The sequence below is a fragment of the Varanus komodoensis genome, unplaced genomic scaffold (assembly GCF_004798865.1).
Source record: "Varanus komodoensis strain SLA01 unplaced genomic scaffold, ASM479886v1 scaffold1, whole genome shotgun sequence".
In the NCBI taxonomy this organism is placed as follows: domain Eukaryota; kingdom Metazoa; phylum Chordata; class Lepidosauria; order Squamata; family Varanidae; genus Varanus; species Varanus komodoensis.
In genome coordinates this window covers 102,101,554-102,120,694 of record NW_025335268.1, presented here as the reverse complement: position 1 = coordinate 102,120,694, position 19,141 = coordinate 102,101,554, and the positions used below count along the sequence as shown (strand labels likewise).

Here is a 19,141-nt window from a genome sequence, read left to right as displayed (position 1 = left end):
TCCTTGACTCTATCTGAATAAGGACCTCTAATGGTTTCATTTTGACAATACTATTCTTCTACCGACTTCCTTCCTGGCCAACAATTATTTTTACTGACAACATAATAGCAACTAAAAAAATATACTGCACAGATAAAATACTTAAAATTTTACAGCATGAGAGAGGGAAATATATATTAGTTACCCTGAGCCTTTTGATGGTCCTGACTTCCACAGCCGGTTTCCTCCTGGGACTTTTTTGTCAGCATTTCCATAGCTTTTCCTTTCTCAGTTTCTAGTGATTCCATTTCTTTATAATCATTAATATATGTTTCATTCTTCTGGGGCTCTTCTTTTGGAGGATCAGAAGATACATACTGCTCCTTCAGATGTAAATGAATATTAGCACTTTCATCTATTTTTCTTTCCTTATCGTGGTAATCAGGATCCTTCTGAAGTCTGCCTTCATGCAATTCATTTGGCTTCTGCTCAGTGTCCCAATTTAGACGTTGTGCTTTAGTAGCTGTATTCTCACCTTCAGAGGCACCAGGATCCCTTGCGCTTTCCTTATCTGACCCTATGCTTGCTTCCATTCCATGAGATTTGTTTTCACTTCTATTTAATAAGCTATCCTCATTCTTCAACTCCAGGTCTGTACCTAAGGCACTCGTTAGGGGACATTCTTGGTCTTTCTGACATACTGTTACTATTTCTTCAAGTTCAGTTATATCAGGTTCCATGATAAGGTCATCTTCTCCCACCTCATCTACAGTTACTAGTTCTTCCATATTAGTTGGATACCATGTCTCAGCTTCCATCTCACTTCCACTCTCCCAGTCCTGTAAAAGATGTAAATATCATTGTGAAGATGTCACTAAATGGATATTATCAATGGTCCAGTTTAGATGCAACTACAAATCAAAGTTTGTTTAGAAGAATCAAGCCGTAGTATACTTAAGGCTTATCCATATCCTCAGCCTCTCAGCCTCCTCTGCACAAGAGGAGAAGACTGGATATTGTCCTATGTCCTAGGGAAATGTCCTGTGTCCCAACTTGAGAGAGTCTGCTTTATTGTAACTCTGGTTAGTTAAAACAGAATCGAATCACAGGTTGCTATCATCACATACAATTGTTGTATGTGAACTCTACTGTATGAGGGGCTATAAGAAAAGTATTTTGACAGGCCAACTTAAATATGTAATCCTTTAACACAGGGGTCTCAAACTCAACTTACCTGGGGGCCGCTGGAAGTAGAGTCTGGGTGAGGCTGGGCCGCATCAAGTATTCCACCACCGCAGTGGTGGTGGGCCGCTCATCCTGCGTCGCTCCTGGGCGCCGCCAACGCTTTGAAGGCCGCAGGGCCCCTCCCCCGTGCCCCACCCATCCCGGCAATTGGCCCGCGGTCCGCGAGTTTGAGACCCCTGCTTTAACACATTTACTTGCTTGTTAGTTCCAGTGAAAACAATAGGATTCACATGCAGACATTTGTGCAGAACTGAAGTATTGGTAAGTATTAAGTCCACATCAGCAACTAAAATTGTATGGTAAGTAATAATACATACAGCCATTTAGAGTACCTATATTCTGCTCTTCAACACGTTTTGGGGGCAATTACAAAAGAGAATATCAAAGTAATCAAATGGTGTAAAATAAATAGAACAAACACCAGCAATAAAAAAATAGAAGCAGCATACATTCACTGGCAAAGCTAAACCTGTATTAAAATGCCTGGAAAAATAAAAACATCTTTGCCTAGCATAAGTAGGACCCAAGAAAGTTTCCCTAAAGGGGAATGCCACAGTTTAGGTGCCACCACTGAAAACATCCTTTCTTTGGAGCCAACTGCGGTTATCAGAGAAGGATCTCAGAATGTGATCTCAATATAGGCAAAGGAGAAGACAAATCCTTGGGAAGACCCAAGTGGTGAAAGATTTTAAAACCCATTCTGCATGATCCAAACAGCCCACTGTGTGGATTGTATATTTAATGCTCAGCTGCTCATGTTGTTCAAACCAGTTGGTAGTGGTAGTATGACGCTTAAACCAAATGCACAGTCTGTGGTTGGATTATTTGCAACTTTTGCCATCTGGATTCATACAATGACTGGATGCCAGAATATACAAAATGGCCATCCAGATGAACAGGAACACACTATGGATTAAAAGAACTGTGATTATGTGAACCAGACCTAGAAAGCAAAACCAGCACAAAGGTTTTGGGCACAGAAGCAAAGTGGGCACCAGTGAAGTTGGTGAAGCATGGGTGCAACATGCTCATGTTACCTATGAGTTCCAATTAGGCATCTCACAGCTATATTCTGAACTAACTGAATGCAAACCCAGAGACAATGCATTGTAGTGGTTAAGAAAAATGCATTAAATTGTAAGCAAGCAAGCACAAACACTTGTGTTTTCAACCTACCTGCAAATATTTTAAAACAACTATTTAAATTGATCTGGAAGCTAGTGATGTGCATTGGATTTGAGTGAAGCCTGAGCAGAACTGGTACGCTTCAGCCCAGTTCTGTTGCTTCCAGAGGGGAATTAGACTTCTTGATGTCCACAGAACAGAAGTTGCTCCAGAATGACTCATATTTTAGAGATACAGACTTTGCATCTTCCACGAATAGCATATTTTTGAGGCGTTCCTCTAAACACCGGTTGTTAGCATAGGGAGAGGAGACACAGTGACTGTGGTTGTGCACCTGGTTCACCTTTCAATCTTAAGACATATTTTACTTCAAACACTGAGGAAGCTTTGAGCTCTATTAAGCGTTTCATAAAATTTTGGCTGTTTTCTGTTCTCTCAGTACCGTGGAGCAAGTCAGAGTAGAAAGTAGTACAGTGATAACTTCTTTCTCACTAAGGTGAGCTACTCATCAAAGTTTGTTTAATTTCATTCAGAAGCATCCTGTACTTTCTGTTGTAACTCAATCTTTCACTCAGAACTTTTTCTACACAAAGCTTTCAACTGGCTGTCAAGGCACCGTATTTACTTCTGATTTAATTGCATAAATCCAAGCACTACATGAGGAATTTCCTTTCCTGTTTTTCCACTATAAAACTTTTAGGTGGTGCTGTGGTAAATACACGAAATACATGAAAGAAAAAGTACAAATACACACATAAAAAAGGTTTCTTTCCCTTTCATAATAATAATAATAATAATAATAATAATAATAATAATATATACACACACACACAATAAAATGCTTCCCTCTGTTCTAAAGCAATTCACTGAAAGTGATTATTAGACACAGAAGCATAAATGGAGGGTTTCAACATTGCCTAAAGCTCCTGTGAGCAACCATGAGTAAAGAATGACAAATGCACAATAAATGTATCATGTAGAAAAGATTTTGGACTTTCTGGAGCAATGATTCACAAGCAACATAAGGCTTTAAGCATTTGGCATTTCTCTCAAATATGTGTGTCTATTGTAAACAGTAAAGGGGACACTGCACCTATTTTTCTTGCAGATGGTAGGTGCAATCCCCTAAGGAGTTACTAAAACTCTGCTATCATCCATTTCTAACCACAGGAAAAAAAATAGCCATTTTTTTCCTGTGACAGTCAGTAGGAAGCACAAAACTTCGGATTTCTGAACCTTGACTCAGGTTTGGTACCAAATGGATTGTGGGCTGACTGTCCCATTTTCCAAAGTGCCAAATCTGGGCTTGAGTTGAAGCTGGGGTTGAGGTTGTATCAATACTGGAAGCACACTTTATGGAAGTTCTGATCTAGTCATATGTATTTATTAAACTATCTCCATCATGCATTTGTCATGTAATAATTGGAATACTACCATGCCACATTAAGTAAGTACCATCCTAAGCATCTGTTTGCAGGTAAAAAGTGACTTATGTTGGTTGCTTTAATTTCCAGTAATGCAGGCTATAGCAAACAATCCTTTTCTTCCATTCACTGTGAGGATTTTTCTCAGTGGAACTGCCCTTACAGAACTTTACAAGGAGGGGAAACCCTATGATTTTTCAGCTCCTTCTTTTCATTATTATCTTAATACAGACAGGCAAAAATGGTTAAAATAATATTGAATAAAATTATGGCATGAAATAATTTTATCAATCAATATCTATTCAAATAGCTATATGTGGCACAAATTTAATTTACAATCATAATAAGTTTATGAAATATTGTACTTATTGTTCTGCTTATTGTTGTTTGACAATTTGATTTCATTGTTTTTATTTTTTTCTGTTTTGCTTATTGTCCTGTTGGGCTGAAATTTTTCCGGGCAACCTAACAGAAATTAAGCTTATTTAATTTCTCCGCTATTCAGTCAATTCAGCTGATCCTTTTAGTGTCCTAGAAAGGTACTAAATGCAGATATCCTCAGGGGATAAGTTTCCTGCTGCTACAGATACTGATAGCTTTTGCATCTGATGATCAGCTCATGACCCTAAAGGTATGCTGGAAAACATCCAAGGACATTGGTCTGTATCTTCATAGCTGGACTGCAGGACTGACTTTTCAGATATTTAATTAATCAAAAACATTTAAAAATGAATTTATGAAAATTCCTAATATCCATAGCAGTTCATTGAGATTAACTCCACATTTCTTTGTTTTCCCTTAGCATAAATGTAACAAACAACCTTTGGACATAATGACAAAGCTGTATACTCTTTTCAAGGATACCTCATTTGGATGGCAAGTGCCAACTATTCAGTGCAACCCATGCGTGCAGAGAGCAACTAAAAAAAGAGTCTGAGGTTCTGTCCAAGGAAGCAAAGGTCACGATGAGGTAATTTAGAATCTCCTGAAGACTTTTAGAAATGCCCTTTAAAGAGGTATAAGATTTCACTGACAAATACATTCATTGTGTTTGCTTCTAGGCCTAACTCAAGATGATGATGATTTCCTTTAATGCTCTATAAACAAATGAGAGTCCAGAATATTATAAAGCAGAGGTTTTCAAACTGCTCCACAGACTAGTAGTCCACAGAAAGATTGCAGAATAGTCAAGAATAGCTGCACTTGGCTCTGTGCTTGATTTTTTTCCCTTTTGATGGTGGAGGTGGAGGAAATCATGGCTTTTTTGGTCATGAAAAATGACCAAACAGGCTAACAAGGCTTTGGCCTAGGATCCATCATTTTCAAAATATGGTGCTAGCTCAGTCTGCCAATGCTCATTTCTGCAGTTTAAAGAGATCCTTCTTGTTTGAAAAGGGTGTTGTCAATAAACTGCACACCTTGCTTTTCACCTAAAAAGCACCCCTCCAAGCACAAATCCTTAAAGGAGACCACTCATGTCCTTCTATTATGAAAACTGATGAATTTGTGTTCCTTTTTGTTCTTTCCATCTGAGCAAGACTCCCATTTTCTGAAGCCTTCTTAAAATTTACATCTAGTTAGCCATGCTGGTGACTTCTTGAATGTTGTAATCTCCTTTCCTGACTTGCAGGATACATTTTAGCTGAGATTTTGACCTCTTGACTTTCTATTGCAACTTCCTTTTCATCAGTTCTGTCATTTTAGAGAACTTTCTCTTCTGAAGGCAAATATAAATGTACTGGACTTCCTTGGCAATTTTTCATTTATGCATAAATTTAATTTACAGCTCTACAGTCACTGTTTCCAATCAGTTCAGCAACACCCATATGTTGCACAAAATCCCGGATACAACTTAGGATGAAGTACAGATTCACCTAAGTTCTGGACCAGTTTCTGACCCAGCTCTAGGGTCGAGTAAGGATAGCAAATAATTTTACTCTCTGTCATGAGTAGAACACACATTTATCAAGCGGGTAGTTAAAGTTTCCCATTGTTACAGCACATTCTCTTTTGGATGCCTCCCTGATATTATTTTCTATTTCAAGGTCACCCTGAGCATTTTTGCCAGGGCAAGGATACCATGGCCTCAGCACCATGTTTTTTGTGTAGTATTGTTCCTGACAGCAAATGTGTATAACTCACCTTCTCTCTTCTTGAAGTTTCAACAGAATCTTCTGTTTCTTTGATGAGTTTATTTGTGGGTAAAGAGCTGTTCTCCACATCGAAATCCCCCTTTTCAACCTAAGACAGAGAGTCTATGGGTGAAGAGATGTAGTATAAAAAGTGAACTCACAGTGCATTCCTCACATCATGCTGTGTGCACCTCCCACCTTCAAAATTTGACTGATAGATGTATATAACAGGAAATAAAATAGCAATTCAACGATGAGCATTGCTTTTCTCTCCATGCTTCAGACAGGTAGTCTGGTTTGGATTTGTTTTTAAATTTAAGCATCAAGTGTACTTTTTTCACTTCATTTGTAATCTTATTATAAAGAAACTAAGAGACATGTTTTAAAACTACAAGAAAAGGAAATATTTTCTGTGTAACATGATGGGTCTTCAGTTGCTTCTGCAAGACTTAACAGTCAGTTTTGTTAAAGCTCAGCCCTGCAGTGGGTCATTTGGCCTGAACCATCGAAGGTACTTCTACATTCAAAGGACTGCTCTAATTCTTTTTGACTGTCTTCAGTATAATGGTAATGGCATCTGATCATAATTGTAAACAGATACATTATTTTGTGATGGTAGCTATGTGTATTTTCCAGTTTATACCCAATATTATTACTAAAAAAGACATAGATTGCTATGTATTAGTCTTTTCCCATCTGCTGTCCTCCGGATGTGCTGGAATACAATTCATATCATGCTCCAACCAACATGACTATTGGTTGTACTGACTGGAGATGATGGGAATTGTAGTCCAACACAGCTGGAGGGTACCAGGTTAGAGGTAGGCTGCAACAGAACAGGGCATTAAAATAGTTTATTTCCTTACCTAAGATATAGATATATATATACAGAACACAAATCAGCGTGTCACCTGATTTGAACTTTTGCCTTAAAGTTAGTAAGAAATAGGGAGACATACTTTTGATGGGAGTCAAACTTTTCTGTGTACTTTAGTTTACTCTGCAGAATCTCTGAAGTTCTCTTATAAGGAGGATGCTGATTAATTAAAATGGCTTTCATAGTATTCCAATAGTAATTTAAATGATTTATTACCTCATTCTCAGTTTCTTCTCCTTTCTTCACATTAACTTTTACAGAGGCACAAGGTACCTCTTCCTCTGACTTTTTCTCACCATCCTTAATTTTTTCCTTATCACTCTGCTTTTGCCTAATACTGTCAGGCAGCTTGCTGGGCTTTTGCTCTGATGTTTCTTCTTTAGCCGGGTCTTCCCCATGTGAATGTCTGTGCTCTCTCAGCCTTGTCTCTTCCTTCCTTTTACACTTTGGGGCTGCATCCACTGACTGCTTCTGATACTTATCAGATTTTTGTTTAGAGGGTTTTCTGTAATAGTCTTCCTCTCTGCTCTTATATCCAGGCAAACTATGACCTCCCTTTGCACTGGGTGAACCCCCTTTTAAATATTTTTCTCTGTGCCCCCTGCTTCCTTCAGTATGTTCTTCCAAGTCCAATTTGTCCAAATGCCGTAAATAATGCTTTCTCTCATGCACCCATGTGTCAGTTCTATCTCTCTTCTCTTCCCCATTCTCCCTCCAGGACACTACTTCTCTTTCTTCCTCCCTTCGGGAATAAGTAGATGAATCCCAGGCATCCCTTCCATTTCCCCAGTCGGTCCGGTTTGAGCTTAATGGACTATGTGGGGAGCTACAGGAGGTAAAGCTTGGAGTATGCGATCTTGGGGACAGTGAACGGCTTATGGGGCTGCGAGACCGAGGTCTTTCAGGTCCATACCTAGAGCATAAGGAGAAAGAGGGATGTCACTTATTAGAGTGCTTCAATACACCAATTTGTTCCTGCAATGCTACAGCAGCTTTCATGCTTTTTAAACCTGTCTCTAGAAGTAATATGATGTATTGCAAATCTTGTCAATATAGTAATAGTCTGAAACACAGTTGCTTTAAAATAACTATAAATTGATAATGGGTTTGCATCATATATACACACTTTTGTGGACAAACATAAGCCATAGCAGAAAAAGGATAATCATAGGTCCAAGCCTACACAATAATTAAAAATATTGTCTAATTATTACATTAATGTTAATAATTAAACATTGTCTTGCATGCATAATAATATGCATATTATGTGAATGGCTTTATAATATGTGAACAGAGCCATCCACATAATCAAACTCTAGTGATGTTCAGTCGAATAGAGATTTGTCCAGAATATCTGCCTGTCAATCCATCCATACATCCTTATTCAAAAGTCTGCATCCTGAAAGAGCTTGTCTCCTCCCCTCCCCACTTCCTGGAATACTCCCAGAATGACTCTCTTCACAGCCAGTATGTTGTTTTCACACTGGCTACAAGAGTAGAGAGAGGCTGCACTGACTATGGAGCCCTAGCTCTGAACTCTGGGCAAGTTTCCAAGGTTGGATCTGGGATTCTGAAGTTTCCTATGACAATATAGACAGTGTTTAAAGATTGGAAATGATAAAACCAGAAGCAGTAGCTGCTAGCCTTAGCCTTAATAACATGTATATAATATTAATATCTTCAAAACCTGTCAGCTTCTCCCTAAATTATCTAAAAGAATCAAATAGCACCTCTCTTGTATGGTGCAGTCGCTCAGCTTTTTTGACACATATAATAAAAACAGGACAGAGATTTGTAATATTATGCAATACCAGTCTGCTTCTCGCAAGATATCCCGTTCTCTCTGAGAATGGATGTCCTGAATTATTGCTGCCACATTTCGGCCTGGTTTCTAAGCCAAATAAAAATATATTCATCAATAAGTGAAAATGAAATTTATATAGTACTTCAAAATCATTTAAAATCAAAGATTGACATGGAGCAGGACTATTGCAATGATTTCAGTGTACAACTTGTGTATGATGCTACAATTCAGTACTCTTCATGTTAAATATGAGAATACTGAACTAGAAAATAATTGTATCTACATTTATACACAAATTGTACAAACTAACAACAACAGCTTGGAGATTATAGGATGATGCCTTTATTTTCTGGAATTCATTTTCGAAAATGATACAGCACAAATGTTGTATTTTTCTCATAGCAAGTACTTTTCATATTGTATTAGGCAGAACTGAAAAACTGGCTTCATGAATAGTTTCATTTAGTGTATTTGCAAGTGAAAGAAGCTATGAGTGACTATGAAATGTGGGATTCTCCAGAAGTTCAAAATCCACAGCTGAGCCAGAGTGTTGAGCACTTACATAAGAAAGGGCCAACAGATTGTAAGGGTGCAATGCAGTGGGCCTGCCCATAGCCCCCTGAATTCAAAGGATTATGGCATCCTATGCAGAATGTGAGGAATTGCCTTTGCATTGCAACCACACTGCAAAGCAGCTACATGGCCAGTTTCGTCAGTTCAACTATGGTGCTTCCAATGGGCAGGCAGGAAAAGGAGCTGTGGTATCTCCAAGATACATTCCTCCCTCCCACTCCCTAAATCCTTTCTCCAGAGTTGCTCATATGACCTCAGCAAAGCAGCTAGTGTAGCATGTTAAATGTTCTGGGAGGGCACCAAAAATATAAGGCCAGGGGAGTTCTTCTTGACTGTAAGTCTGATAAAAACCAAACTGAAAACTTTTTTTTATTATTATTACTATTTGATAACTATTTGGGATGCAGAAAAAATTGAAGGGGACTAAGTATGGAAGGTCACTACATATTGCACACAGTTCATTATAGCCACAATGAAAGCCACTTTAAAGGTTAGGTTAATTTCCATCAGAAAATTCTCTAATGCAACAGCGATCTAATTAATATGCTTATTTTATTTGCATCTAGAGAGAAGTAAAGCTAAAAAACTACCCTATGTTGATTTCCTGTCCCAACACGCCACAAATATGTGACTCAAAATACTTGAGAGGAAACATTAAAGCACATCTAGAGAATATTCGTATGGCTTCTACAGATCATCTGGCAGACCATAGGATAATTCAGATTCCCAGAACTTAGGTCAGAAACAGCTCTGACTTTGGAGCTGAGAATCTGTGCTCTGTGATCTGAACCTCTTCCCCCACTGACAAATGACATGGACAGAATGTCATCTGTCTTTCTTAAGTCAGAAAACTGACCTCAGACATGGGATAAAGAAGCATTTTGCTGAAGAGGAGTCTGGGACCACCAAGATACAAGCTTCCTTCCCTCCCCTTCTGAAGAGGATACAATTGATAGTAGTGTGCCTTTAATGTAGTGCAGCATTTAGTTACCCTTGCTGTGATTAAATGCTATATTATTTAGACATTGTTAAGGAATACTTGCAAAAAATGAAAACATTAGCATGCATCATCCTTAGTTAATAAATAAGAGTACCATAACTGTTTATATACTAATAAATTTAACAGCCCAAAAGAATTGTGTATGATATATTGATGACCAGTTGTCTACAACTTTGAATTGGTCAAGATTGCTTATCATAATATATGCAATTGACATCCATTTGTTGTTTCTAAAAGCTGCTCACAACTTATTTGTTCTGCACAGAAAAGTGTATTACTAGGGACTGGTTCTAGTCATTATTGGGGAAAAGAAAAATAGAATTGTATAATATGTCTCAGAATTAACTGGGTGAAACTTTCTTGTTCTATAAGTAGAAGAACATGATGGTGATATAAACCTGTGACAACAGTCAACAGGTCATGTTTACTTGTTAGCTATTTTAATGTTTCATCAGTTTAAATAGAAAAATTGCTGCCCTTGAACAACACGCACATATATAAGTAATTACACAGTTGCAAGAAAAATCAGGAAAAGGCACTACCTAATACAAATATTTACACATGAAGACCATTTCACAATTAACACCTAGATGAAAGAACAAACCTTTTACCTTCAGCTGAAGTTCTCTGTATCTTTTAGACATCCTAATGAGTAATTTCTCATCATTTATCATGGCAGGCTTCTCTTTGTAGTATTGCACCATAGCTTGAGCTGCCTCTGAGTATGCCATTTCTAGAAAAGCCTGTTAAAGTGCATCAATAATTTATAATTCTCAAATTCTAGATCATACAGTAAAAGCAACAAAGATTATAAAAACTGCATTAGGTTATTTCTTTGTTTAAAAAAAATCATGCATGCATTTCTTTGCTAATCAAAGAAAATAACATACTCCAGTGAAAGTTACTGGTAGAGGTATCTTAAAGTGTGGTATAAAGGAAAGAATTTTGTTCTTTCAGTTTTGCACTTTTGAATGTTAAAGAGAGAAAAGTCAAGAATGTAAAAACTATGCCTTATCCACAACTCTAAAAGGCACTTAGAGGCTTGTCCTCCTTTGCATCTGGCTAATAGCTTAATGGGAAAAAAATACATCTGAAAGATTTCAAATGATTTTCATGGAACTGGTTACATAGCAATTAGCAGAAAAGCTAAAAACATTATTTACTGTGGTTTAATTAGGAAGTATATTTAGGAGTTAAGGACACTCCCAAAGTGGGTGTAGAATAAGGGGATATACTCTGCTACCCATTTGTTTGGTGTAGGATTTGTGACTTCCGTTCCCCTTAAGCATGGAATCTGTGATCAGACGCCTTCAGTGTAGAGATGGATGAGCTCTGCCTCATTCCTGTCAGGTAGGGTCAGGAATAAGCTATTTCCCTCAAATTTGGGCAAATATTTTCAAAATGACCCTGGCTAAACCCTTCCACCATGTAATCCTGTGATTCCTTGTTGGGAGCCTGGGGGAGCAGGTGAAGCAGCCGCAGCACAAGCATATCTGGCACTCCAGGTGTTGTGTGGCTGTTGGGTCTGTTCTCCTTGATGTCATCCAGGTGGCAGAGGTTTGGATGATCCAACCCAGAGGATGCTCCTTACCCCTGCCTTAAGGTATTTTGAACTGGGGGGAAATAGAGAAAATACGTATCCTGTGTTTATTGGGAAGAAAGTAGGGATAAGTGAGGGGACAGAATCGAATACTGCCACCCCACTTACACAACTAATGTAGAACTAGTTTAAGTGACCTCTAGCACTATGCCACTAGTACAACAGGTTTTCTGGGGGAACTAATCATGCCATTGGTGTAGCTCCTGAGGTTGCTTGTGTTAGTGCAATATTCATTGAATAAGCAAAGGAGCAGCACTGGATACTATCCAGGAGGTTGGTCTGACCTCATTTCCTTCACGAATTGACAAGGATCCCAGTTCTCATGTCCTTCTGGCTAAAGTTACAGCCAGTACGATAAGTACTTAAGGTGATCATTTTCAGTCATAACGATCTGATGGGCTCATTAGAAAAGAAATTGTGAGCAGCTTTACAGTTATGCTTAGCACTTAGGTGGGGAAACTATGGATACTAGGTAGCTTGAGAACGCTGCTTCCTTTTTTAAAAAATGGATTTGGTGGTGCCTGCCCTACCTTTCAGGACCAAAACAGTTGACATTGTAGACACTTGTCACTAGAGAATGCCTGAAGGAGTTAGTGTAGTTGCTATTGAGCTTGCTCCACTTGGAAAAGGTTTTCCAAGCTGTTTTGTAGATTCTCTTGGCTACCTTAAGCCATGGGCTATTAGCCACTCTAGAATTATGGCAGATGGTATTTAAACTCTGCTGCTCAATTTTCAGGCTGTGAGGAACAGCTGGTAGGGATATGGGGGCCCTAGTTGAGACACTACTGCTCCTCTAGAACAAACTGTATATTTTCAATTGTTAGGTTCACAAGATTGGACAAAGAAGCCCTCCATGGCTAGCAGGGAATGCTCTCTCATGTTTCAGTATTCACAGTTTAAATTATGACATTAATAGGAAGGAAACCAGATGTTTTTCTTCAAAGTCCTTCACAATGGAGCTTTGTGATGAATTTCACCTGGTCAATTAACTATAGCATTGCTCCCACAGCCTGTTTTCATCTATGAAGGCAAAAAAGAAATTGAGTGAAGCTCCCCCCCACCCCAAAAAAAGTAATTTTGTATAGTTATAATTCTAAAATGTGATAGGAAAAAGGTAATCTACACAAGAACAGTCTCTTCCACTGGGAAAGAATGTCACTTCTACACTCCCTATATGTCATTCTGGGATTTCTCTGTTGGTTTTAATTTGCAATATGAGTATCTGACAAAATGTATGGTTGCTTTTAAAAAGTGCTTGCAGTTACAACTGTTGAATTCAATAGATTAGAATGTATTCTGCTTTGGAAATAATGTGAACACTGACAAAATTGGTGGACATCTAATGAATTTGAGAAGGACATAAGCTAAAATGGACAACTGAAGTAGGGTACCCTTAATTACTTGCAACAAATAGTCATTTTTTCAATAATTTCTGCATTGAAGCATACACAATTTATTTTAAAACTTAAGCAATATCTTCACATGTGTACATTTTTATTGTAATTCAGATGACAAAAAAGACTACCTGGTTGGTAGATTTCATAAGGATATAATTAGTGACTTTTCCAAAGGGAAGTCCGAGATTGATGACATCATTTTCCGTACAGCTTCCTTCAGGAAGATTACAGATATGCACTACTCGGCCTGGGGTACATTTCCTTTGCGGCACCTGAAATTATTGAAGTAACTTTAGGTACAGATTTATCAAATGGCCACCAACTAAGATCATGTTCTTAAACTCATTTTCTTAATCTTTTCTGAACAGCTCTTACACTTTGCCTTCTTTAATGCCAGCTGCTTTATTTTCTTAACCCAAATTATTTCATTTCATATCTCAGAATCCCAGTTTTCCACAGAGTGCTCAAAGGTCGTTCAGATCAAATTAGCAATTATAAACATCTTACTTAACAGGGAGACAGAATAGCATTTAAGTCTCTGTGTCTCAGGCTTATCTATACTAAATATTCATCAAAGGTCAGGCACTGAGGCATGTGGCAGATCTGAAATTCCATGTCTATGTAATAACATTTCCATTGCATATTCAGCATATATTAAAGTGCCAAATTCCAAGAATTAATGTTGGCATGGTGTAGCCTCATATTTTGACTAGGTATACTTCTCTAGAAAAATGCAATATTTAAATCAGATCAAAGATGGTTCTTTCCCTCCCAGAGTATCCCTTAAGCAATTGCTAGTAACTTCAGCCAGTAGGAGTCTTTAAGGACAATTTAGTTGCAGAAAATATTTACACTTAAACTCACCCTCAGCAAAATAACTGGAATAATACAGAAGGAATGGTAGCACAGAAAGTTTTATTTCACCTTTTTAAAGGACAAATAGGTCCAGCAACAAGATGCTTCAGTCTATTTTTACCTCCTAACAAAAGTTGAATGTTCTTTGAGATATACCTCAAAAAGTATATATTTTAAAATGTTATTTATGATGTTTTAATTTATTGTTGTAAGCCGCCCCGAGGCTTCGGCGAATGGGGCGGCATAAAAATGTTTTAATAAAAAAATAAAAAAATAAATACTGTTCCATTCCTTGCCCGCTTTTGCTTGTTTTTCCATTTTTATTTCCTTTTCATACTGATATTCAACTTTCCATGAAGACTATACAGGCTCACTCTATTTTTTTTTTTTTTGAGGGGTGGGGTGTTACTTTTGTAAAATATGAAGTTTGTAATCCTTGAGGTTCCCTTGAGCATGAAGATACCTCCACCTTGTTTCTTGGGGGCTCCACTCTGGTTCTAATTCACCAGCTGAGTTCACTATTAAGAGGGAATGATGGTTTACAATACTATCAATAAAGAGATGATATTATGTTTCTTCTCACAATAACAACTTTTTGGAAGTTTCTTTTTCAGTAAGATCATTTTGAATACATCTATATACAGTTTGAATAGAAATGTGTTTTTTGGCTGCAAACTAGTACCATGATTCTGCACTGAAGCCTCAGCTATTCTGGAAATGTCTGCTGAACACCAGCCAATACCTTTTCTATTGTTGTTATATTGTTATAGGACATCCTATCCTGTTGTAATTATTTTAGGCTTTTACTGGTATAACTTGGCAGGTTATGGTGTTTGCTTGACGGGGGACAATGGACAGCTAATGCGTCGAACCTGGGTTGCAGAATATAAATGACTGCAGAGAGGAAGGCTGAGCTCAGCACCCATTCTAACTTCTGTATTATCTCACAGGCAGGCTATTCGCAGTGAGTCCATACATGGTTGGCACTTTCAGAAACTTGCATATTTTGTTTTTGTTTGTGTACAGAGCCAAGTACATAGTCTTTGTCTTATGTCAACAATTTGTCCAAGAGTGAATCCCTTCATATAATAGCATAATGATACTTAACCCATGTGGTTTACAAGCTGAAAGTATGAATACCATACTATAATGCATCTCATCTATCCTCTGTCTGTAAGCCACTTTAAAAACAAGACAGAGGAATAGTTTTCAGTATGGCTACAAACATGTAATTGTTTTTGTCATCATGAATATGATGGCTCATAGAAAATACTTTGTTTAAAAACTTGTGCCCCGTGCCTCCAAAGCTCTGACAGAAAGCAGCAGCAACAATGGACCACCACGCCCACCAGCATCCTACATTTCCATTGCTGCTGAAAATATAGGGCAGCTCCAAATGTTATTGGTGTCTTACCCCAGTCTTGTGCCAGAGCAAGGCACAGAAGCGGAGGATGAACTGCTCCAGTGCATGGCTGCTTTATTACCAGTGAATAACATGACCAGATTTGCATAGTGAGCCAAAAGCTGACAATGTGAACCTGCCAAGCATGAGAAAGGGCCCTCAGCGATGGCTCTCTGAATACAATTCTTCTGTGCCTCCTCCCATTGCACAAAGTAGCTGGGGGAGCACATTGGATTAAAATCGAGCAGTGGCGGGGGGGGGGGGGAGATGCTTGTCATTAGGCCAAGGAGTTGTATTTTTAAGAAGCCTCATTCCTCAGAGCTGAGAGGTGCAACTGAGGGGCTTTTCTAGACTTTTTAATTATTACAATGCATTGATAACCCACTTTTCTGCCTCATATGAGGAACACAAGGCAATTTATAAGGTTCTCCTCTTCTCCATTTTCCTTACAACAAACCTTTGAGGTAGGTTAGGCTGAGAGGCAGAAACTGCCCAAAGGCATCCAGTGGGCTTCATAGTTGAGTAGGGAACAGAACACAATTCTCCTGCTTCTTTTTTAAAGTTTTCATTGTGAGAGGGGAGGAAAATGTGTCCTTTACATGGTTCACTTCCCAAGGGTTTGTCTTTCTCAGCCTTTCTACAAATTCTGTTAGCCTGCCACAAGATGTGGTATAGCTGCAGTATAACAGATTTGTGACTTTTCATGAGGCTTTCCCCCCAGAATGTTGTGGTTTAAAATTTAATACCAGACTTTTCTTGCTCTAAAAAGTCTGCTAAAGAGGCTGGAACCATGGGAAGAGGCAGGATAGAACTACAACCTTGTAAAGACTCTGCAAACTTCTGTGATTTGAGGGATCATGAAGGCACAATAAATGTCCCATGCAGAGAAGCCCTAAGAGAGGTAGTTTAGACTGAGGCATTGACCCATCAGCTCTGGCTGAAGCAAATGTGTCACTTAGGGTACTGCCTTGCTGCTCTGCTTCATGCGCCACCATGTTCTATGGGCTTCTGCTCGAGGCCTGGACATAACAGTTGGGTGGTCTTTCCACAGAAACTGCAGCAAAGACCCTGCCCCTTGCCATGGTTGTCTTCAGTTTACATTCTGATGACATGGAGAAGGAACTGCCACATGGGCAGTACATGGATCTATATGGGAGGTCATTCCAGCAGTTTGTGGGCTTCAGCCTAATCTAAGGATCAAATGCAAAGAAACAGAAGCTTGACTTGGGCTCAGATGCTGACCAATATCTAGTACAATTGTTCCTGTATAGTTTGGATTTGTTCCTACTTCCCAAACCTAATCAAGAGGTAGAAAACAGCTCCAAGGACAGACCCATATAAAAACAGATGACAGTTATCCATTTGCAGAAAGAGGTTATCCATCATATTACTGAGGAGTAAAGCAGAAGCACTTGCAAATTCCTAACTGAATCAAACCATGTATGTCACAAGAAGGACCAGTTCTTTCTACTAGTGAGACAGCAAAAATCCTTTCTGCATTGTATTGCAGCCTCTTTAACCTCATCCATTTTACATCAGTCTTTGACCAGGTAACCTATTATCCATTCAGCCCATATGGAGTACGATTTAAGCACTAAGTGCTTGTATAGTCCCTGACTGTTTTGAGTATCTCTCTACAGCCACGGGGGGGGGGGGGGGGGGGGATGTGCTCTTTAATGGCATTCTTAAAATCCAGCTCTACCTGGAACTTTTCACCAAATTCTGTGGCCAAAATAGCTTCAACAAAAATCAGTTAAAGCAATACTTAAAAGTTTGATACTGCCATCAAGGCTGAGGATTATTCATATGCACCTGATAATTTGTCCTAAGTTATACTTTAAGGCAGCTAGGCCAAAGATTTCCTGTTTCACTGTAGCTACACAGAGACACACGAACAACCCCTAACACCTGTGAAACTATGTAATCATATTAATATAGTTCTAATTTGGATGTGGTTGCTTCTTCTGAGACAAACATCTGTGCATAATATGTAAGAAAACCTTTTCTTAATTGTTTAGGACAATGATCTAATTTACCATTCTGTTTTTCCCCCAGAGCAAGTCAATCAGAACAATCAGAATTTAAGAAAGAATTTGGATCTATCTTTCAGGCAAGGTTATCCAACCATTAGCAGCAAATATTTGAGAGTATATGATATTTATTTATTTGTACTGTTTTTATAGTACTAAATATTAAGAAAGAACCTTAAGGTGAGCTAAGAAGAGTTTGTTTCCAGGTTAAGGATTAAGGCAAAAAATGTCATATAATCAAATAATCCATTCATTGAATCTCTTTGATAAAAGAGTTTGAGAGACGCTGGCCTGAAGAGCCACAGTGAATAATTACTTTTTTCTAACTCTCACTGGAACAGTAAGCAATCACATAGGTGGAATATGGATATAGTGGACCCAGACCCAAATTAAATGTAGACCAGCCTTTAGAAGAACTGCAAATTGCTTTAATTTTGTTAAAGCAAATTGTCATGTTTATCAACAACTGGACCATACCTTCTGAAAATTCAATAAACTAAATAACGTTTTTCATGTTGTATACTCACATTTACTCCAGGTGGTGCAGCAGAAAATGTAGAACTTGGCTGGCCAAATGCAGGTGTAGAATTGTATGATAATCCAGCATTTAAAGTGTAATCTAAAGAAATGGCACACATCCAGTGAAAACTTAGAAATGTGTAAAGTGCTGTGCAAAAAATGCAGATAAACAGTCATTTTAAATAAATTAGCTGTACCTTTCTGCCTGTTATTTTGGCCTTGTGAAAGCAAAGCTAATTGATTACATTTTTTCATATTTATTAGGAGACCCTCCTGCAAAAAATTCCTTGCAGGTCTATAATTATCTGGATGAAGGGAGAAATTTCAGTTTCCCAGTGTGTCTCATCACAAGCCAGTTTCAGTTGGCAGGATGAACATAAGATGGTTGAGTGTCCTGTTCATTACCCAGATGCCTCTGGAAAGTGCACAAGCAGGACATGGGAGCAATAGCTTTCTCCTGCTGTTGTCCTTCAGCAGCTGGGACCTTGAGGCATCTTACCTCTGATTCTGAAAGGAAGACTTATCCATTGTTTTAGTAGTCACTGATAGTCTTGCCCTCTATGAACCTGTGTAATCCCCATTTAAGGCCACCCAGGTTGCTGGGCATTACCACATCTTGTGGCAGTTAATTTTATAGATTAATTGTGTTCTGTGTGAAGCAGTATTTTGTTTGTTATTATTCCATTTCATTGGATGGCCTTAAGTTCTAATATTGTGAGAGAGAAATCCTTCAATCAATACCTGGGGTCCCCAAACTTTTGGATGTTCAGGCATATTTAGGAATTTAAAAAACTAATGTAAGTACCAGCACAAAATTACTAATCAGTGGATCACTGCTTTGTTGTCTTTTTATCTTGCCTATGAATCTAGGCTGTGTCTTATTCAGTAGAACCATCTTGTTTTGCATCTGTTGGACACTGCAAAATCTCTTAATGAGGGAATGTCTAATTTGACTATATGGCAATGCAAAACAGCTGATGCTTTCTTTAAACTTATGTTTTGGTAATGTCCATCAGTTGCTTCATTTAGAGGGGAGGTTAATACTCAGATAAATTTTGTGCTGCAACAGTCTTTAATATTCACTGATGTACATATTCTTTTAAATTATTTATCTGCTTCATGGACATTTCCAAATAGGAGAGAAAGTGGATTTTCTGCACCCATCTGACAACCAATAGA

General features: G+C 38.3%; 1 protein-coding gene across 10 annotated transcripts in view; it reads right to left on the bottom strand.

Annotated features, from left to right (window-relative positions):
• RBM20 (RNA binding motif protein 20) overlaps window positions 1-19,141 on the bottom strand; it is a 125,376-nt gene that overhangs the window by 13,526 nt on the left and 92,709 nt on the right. For all 10 annotated transcript variants that reach the window (XM_044438507.1, XM_044438551.1, XM_044438561.1 and 7 more), the window contains 7 exons: window positions 17,971-18,062; window positions 13,285-13,428; window positions 10,771-10,902; window positions 8,594-8,673; window positions 6,999-7,695; window positions 5,916-6,014; window positions 185-818 (listed from right to left, as the gene is read on the bottom strand). In XM_044438507.1, coding sequence (XP_044294442.1) covers window positions 185-818; window positions 5,916-6,014; window positions 6,999-7,695; window positions 8,594-8,673; window positions 10,771-10,902; window positions 13,285-13,428; window positions 17,971-18,062 — 1,878 coding nt within the window. The remainder of the gene's footprint in view (window positions 1-184; window positions 819-5,915; window positions 6,015-6,998; window positions 7,696-8,593; window positions 8,674-10,770; window positions 10,903-13,284; window positions 13,429-17,970; window positions 18,063-19,141) is intronic.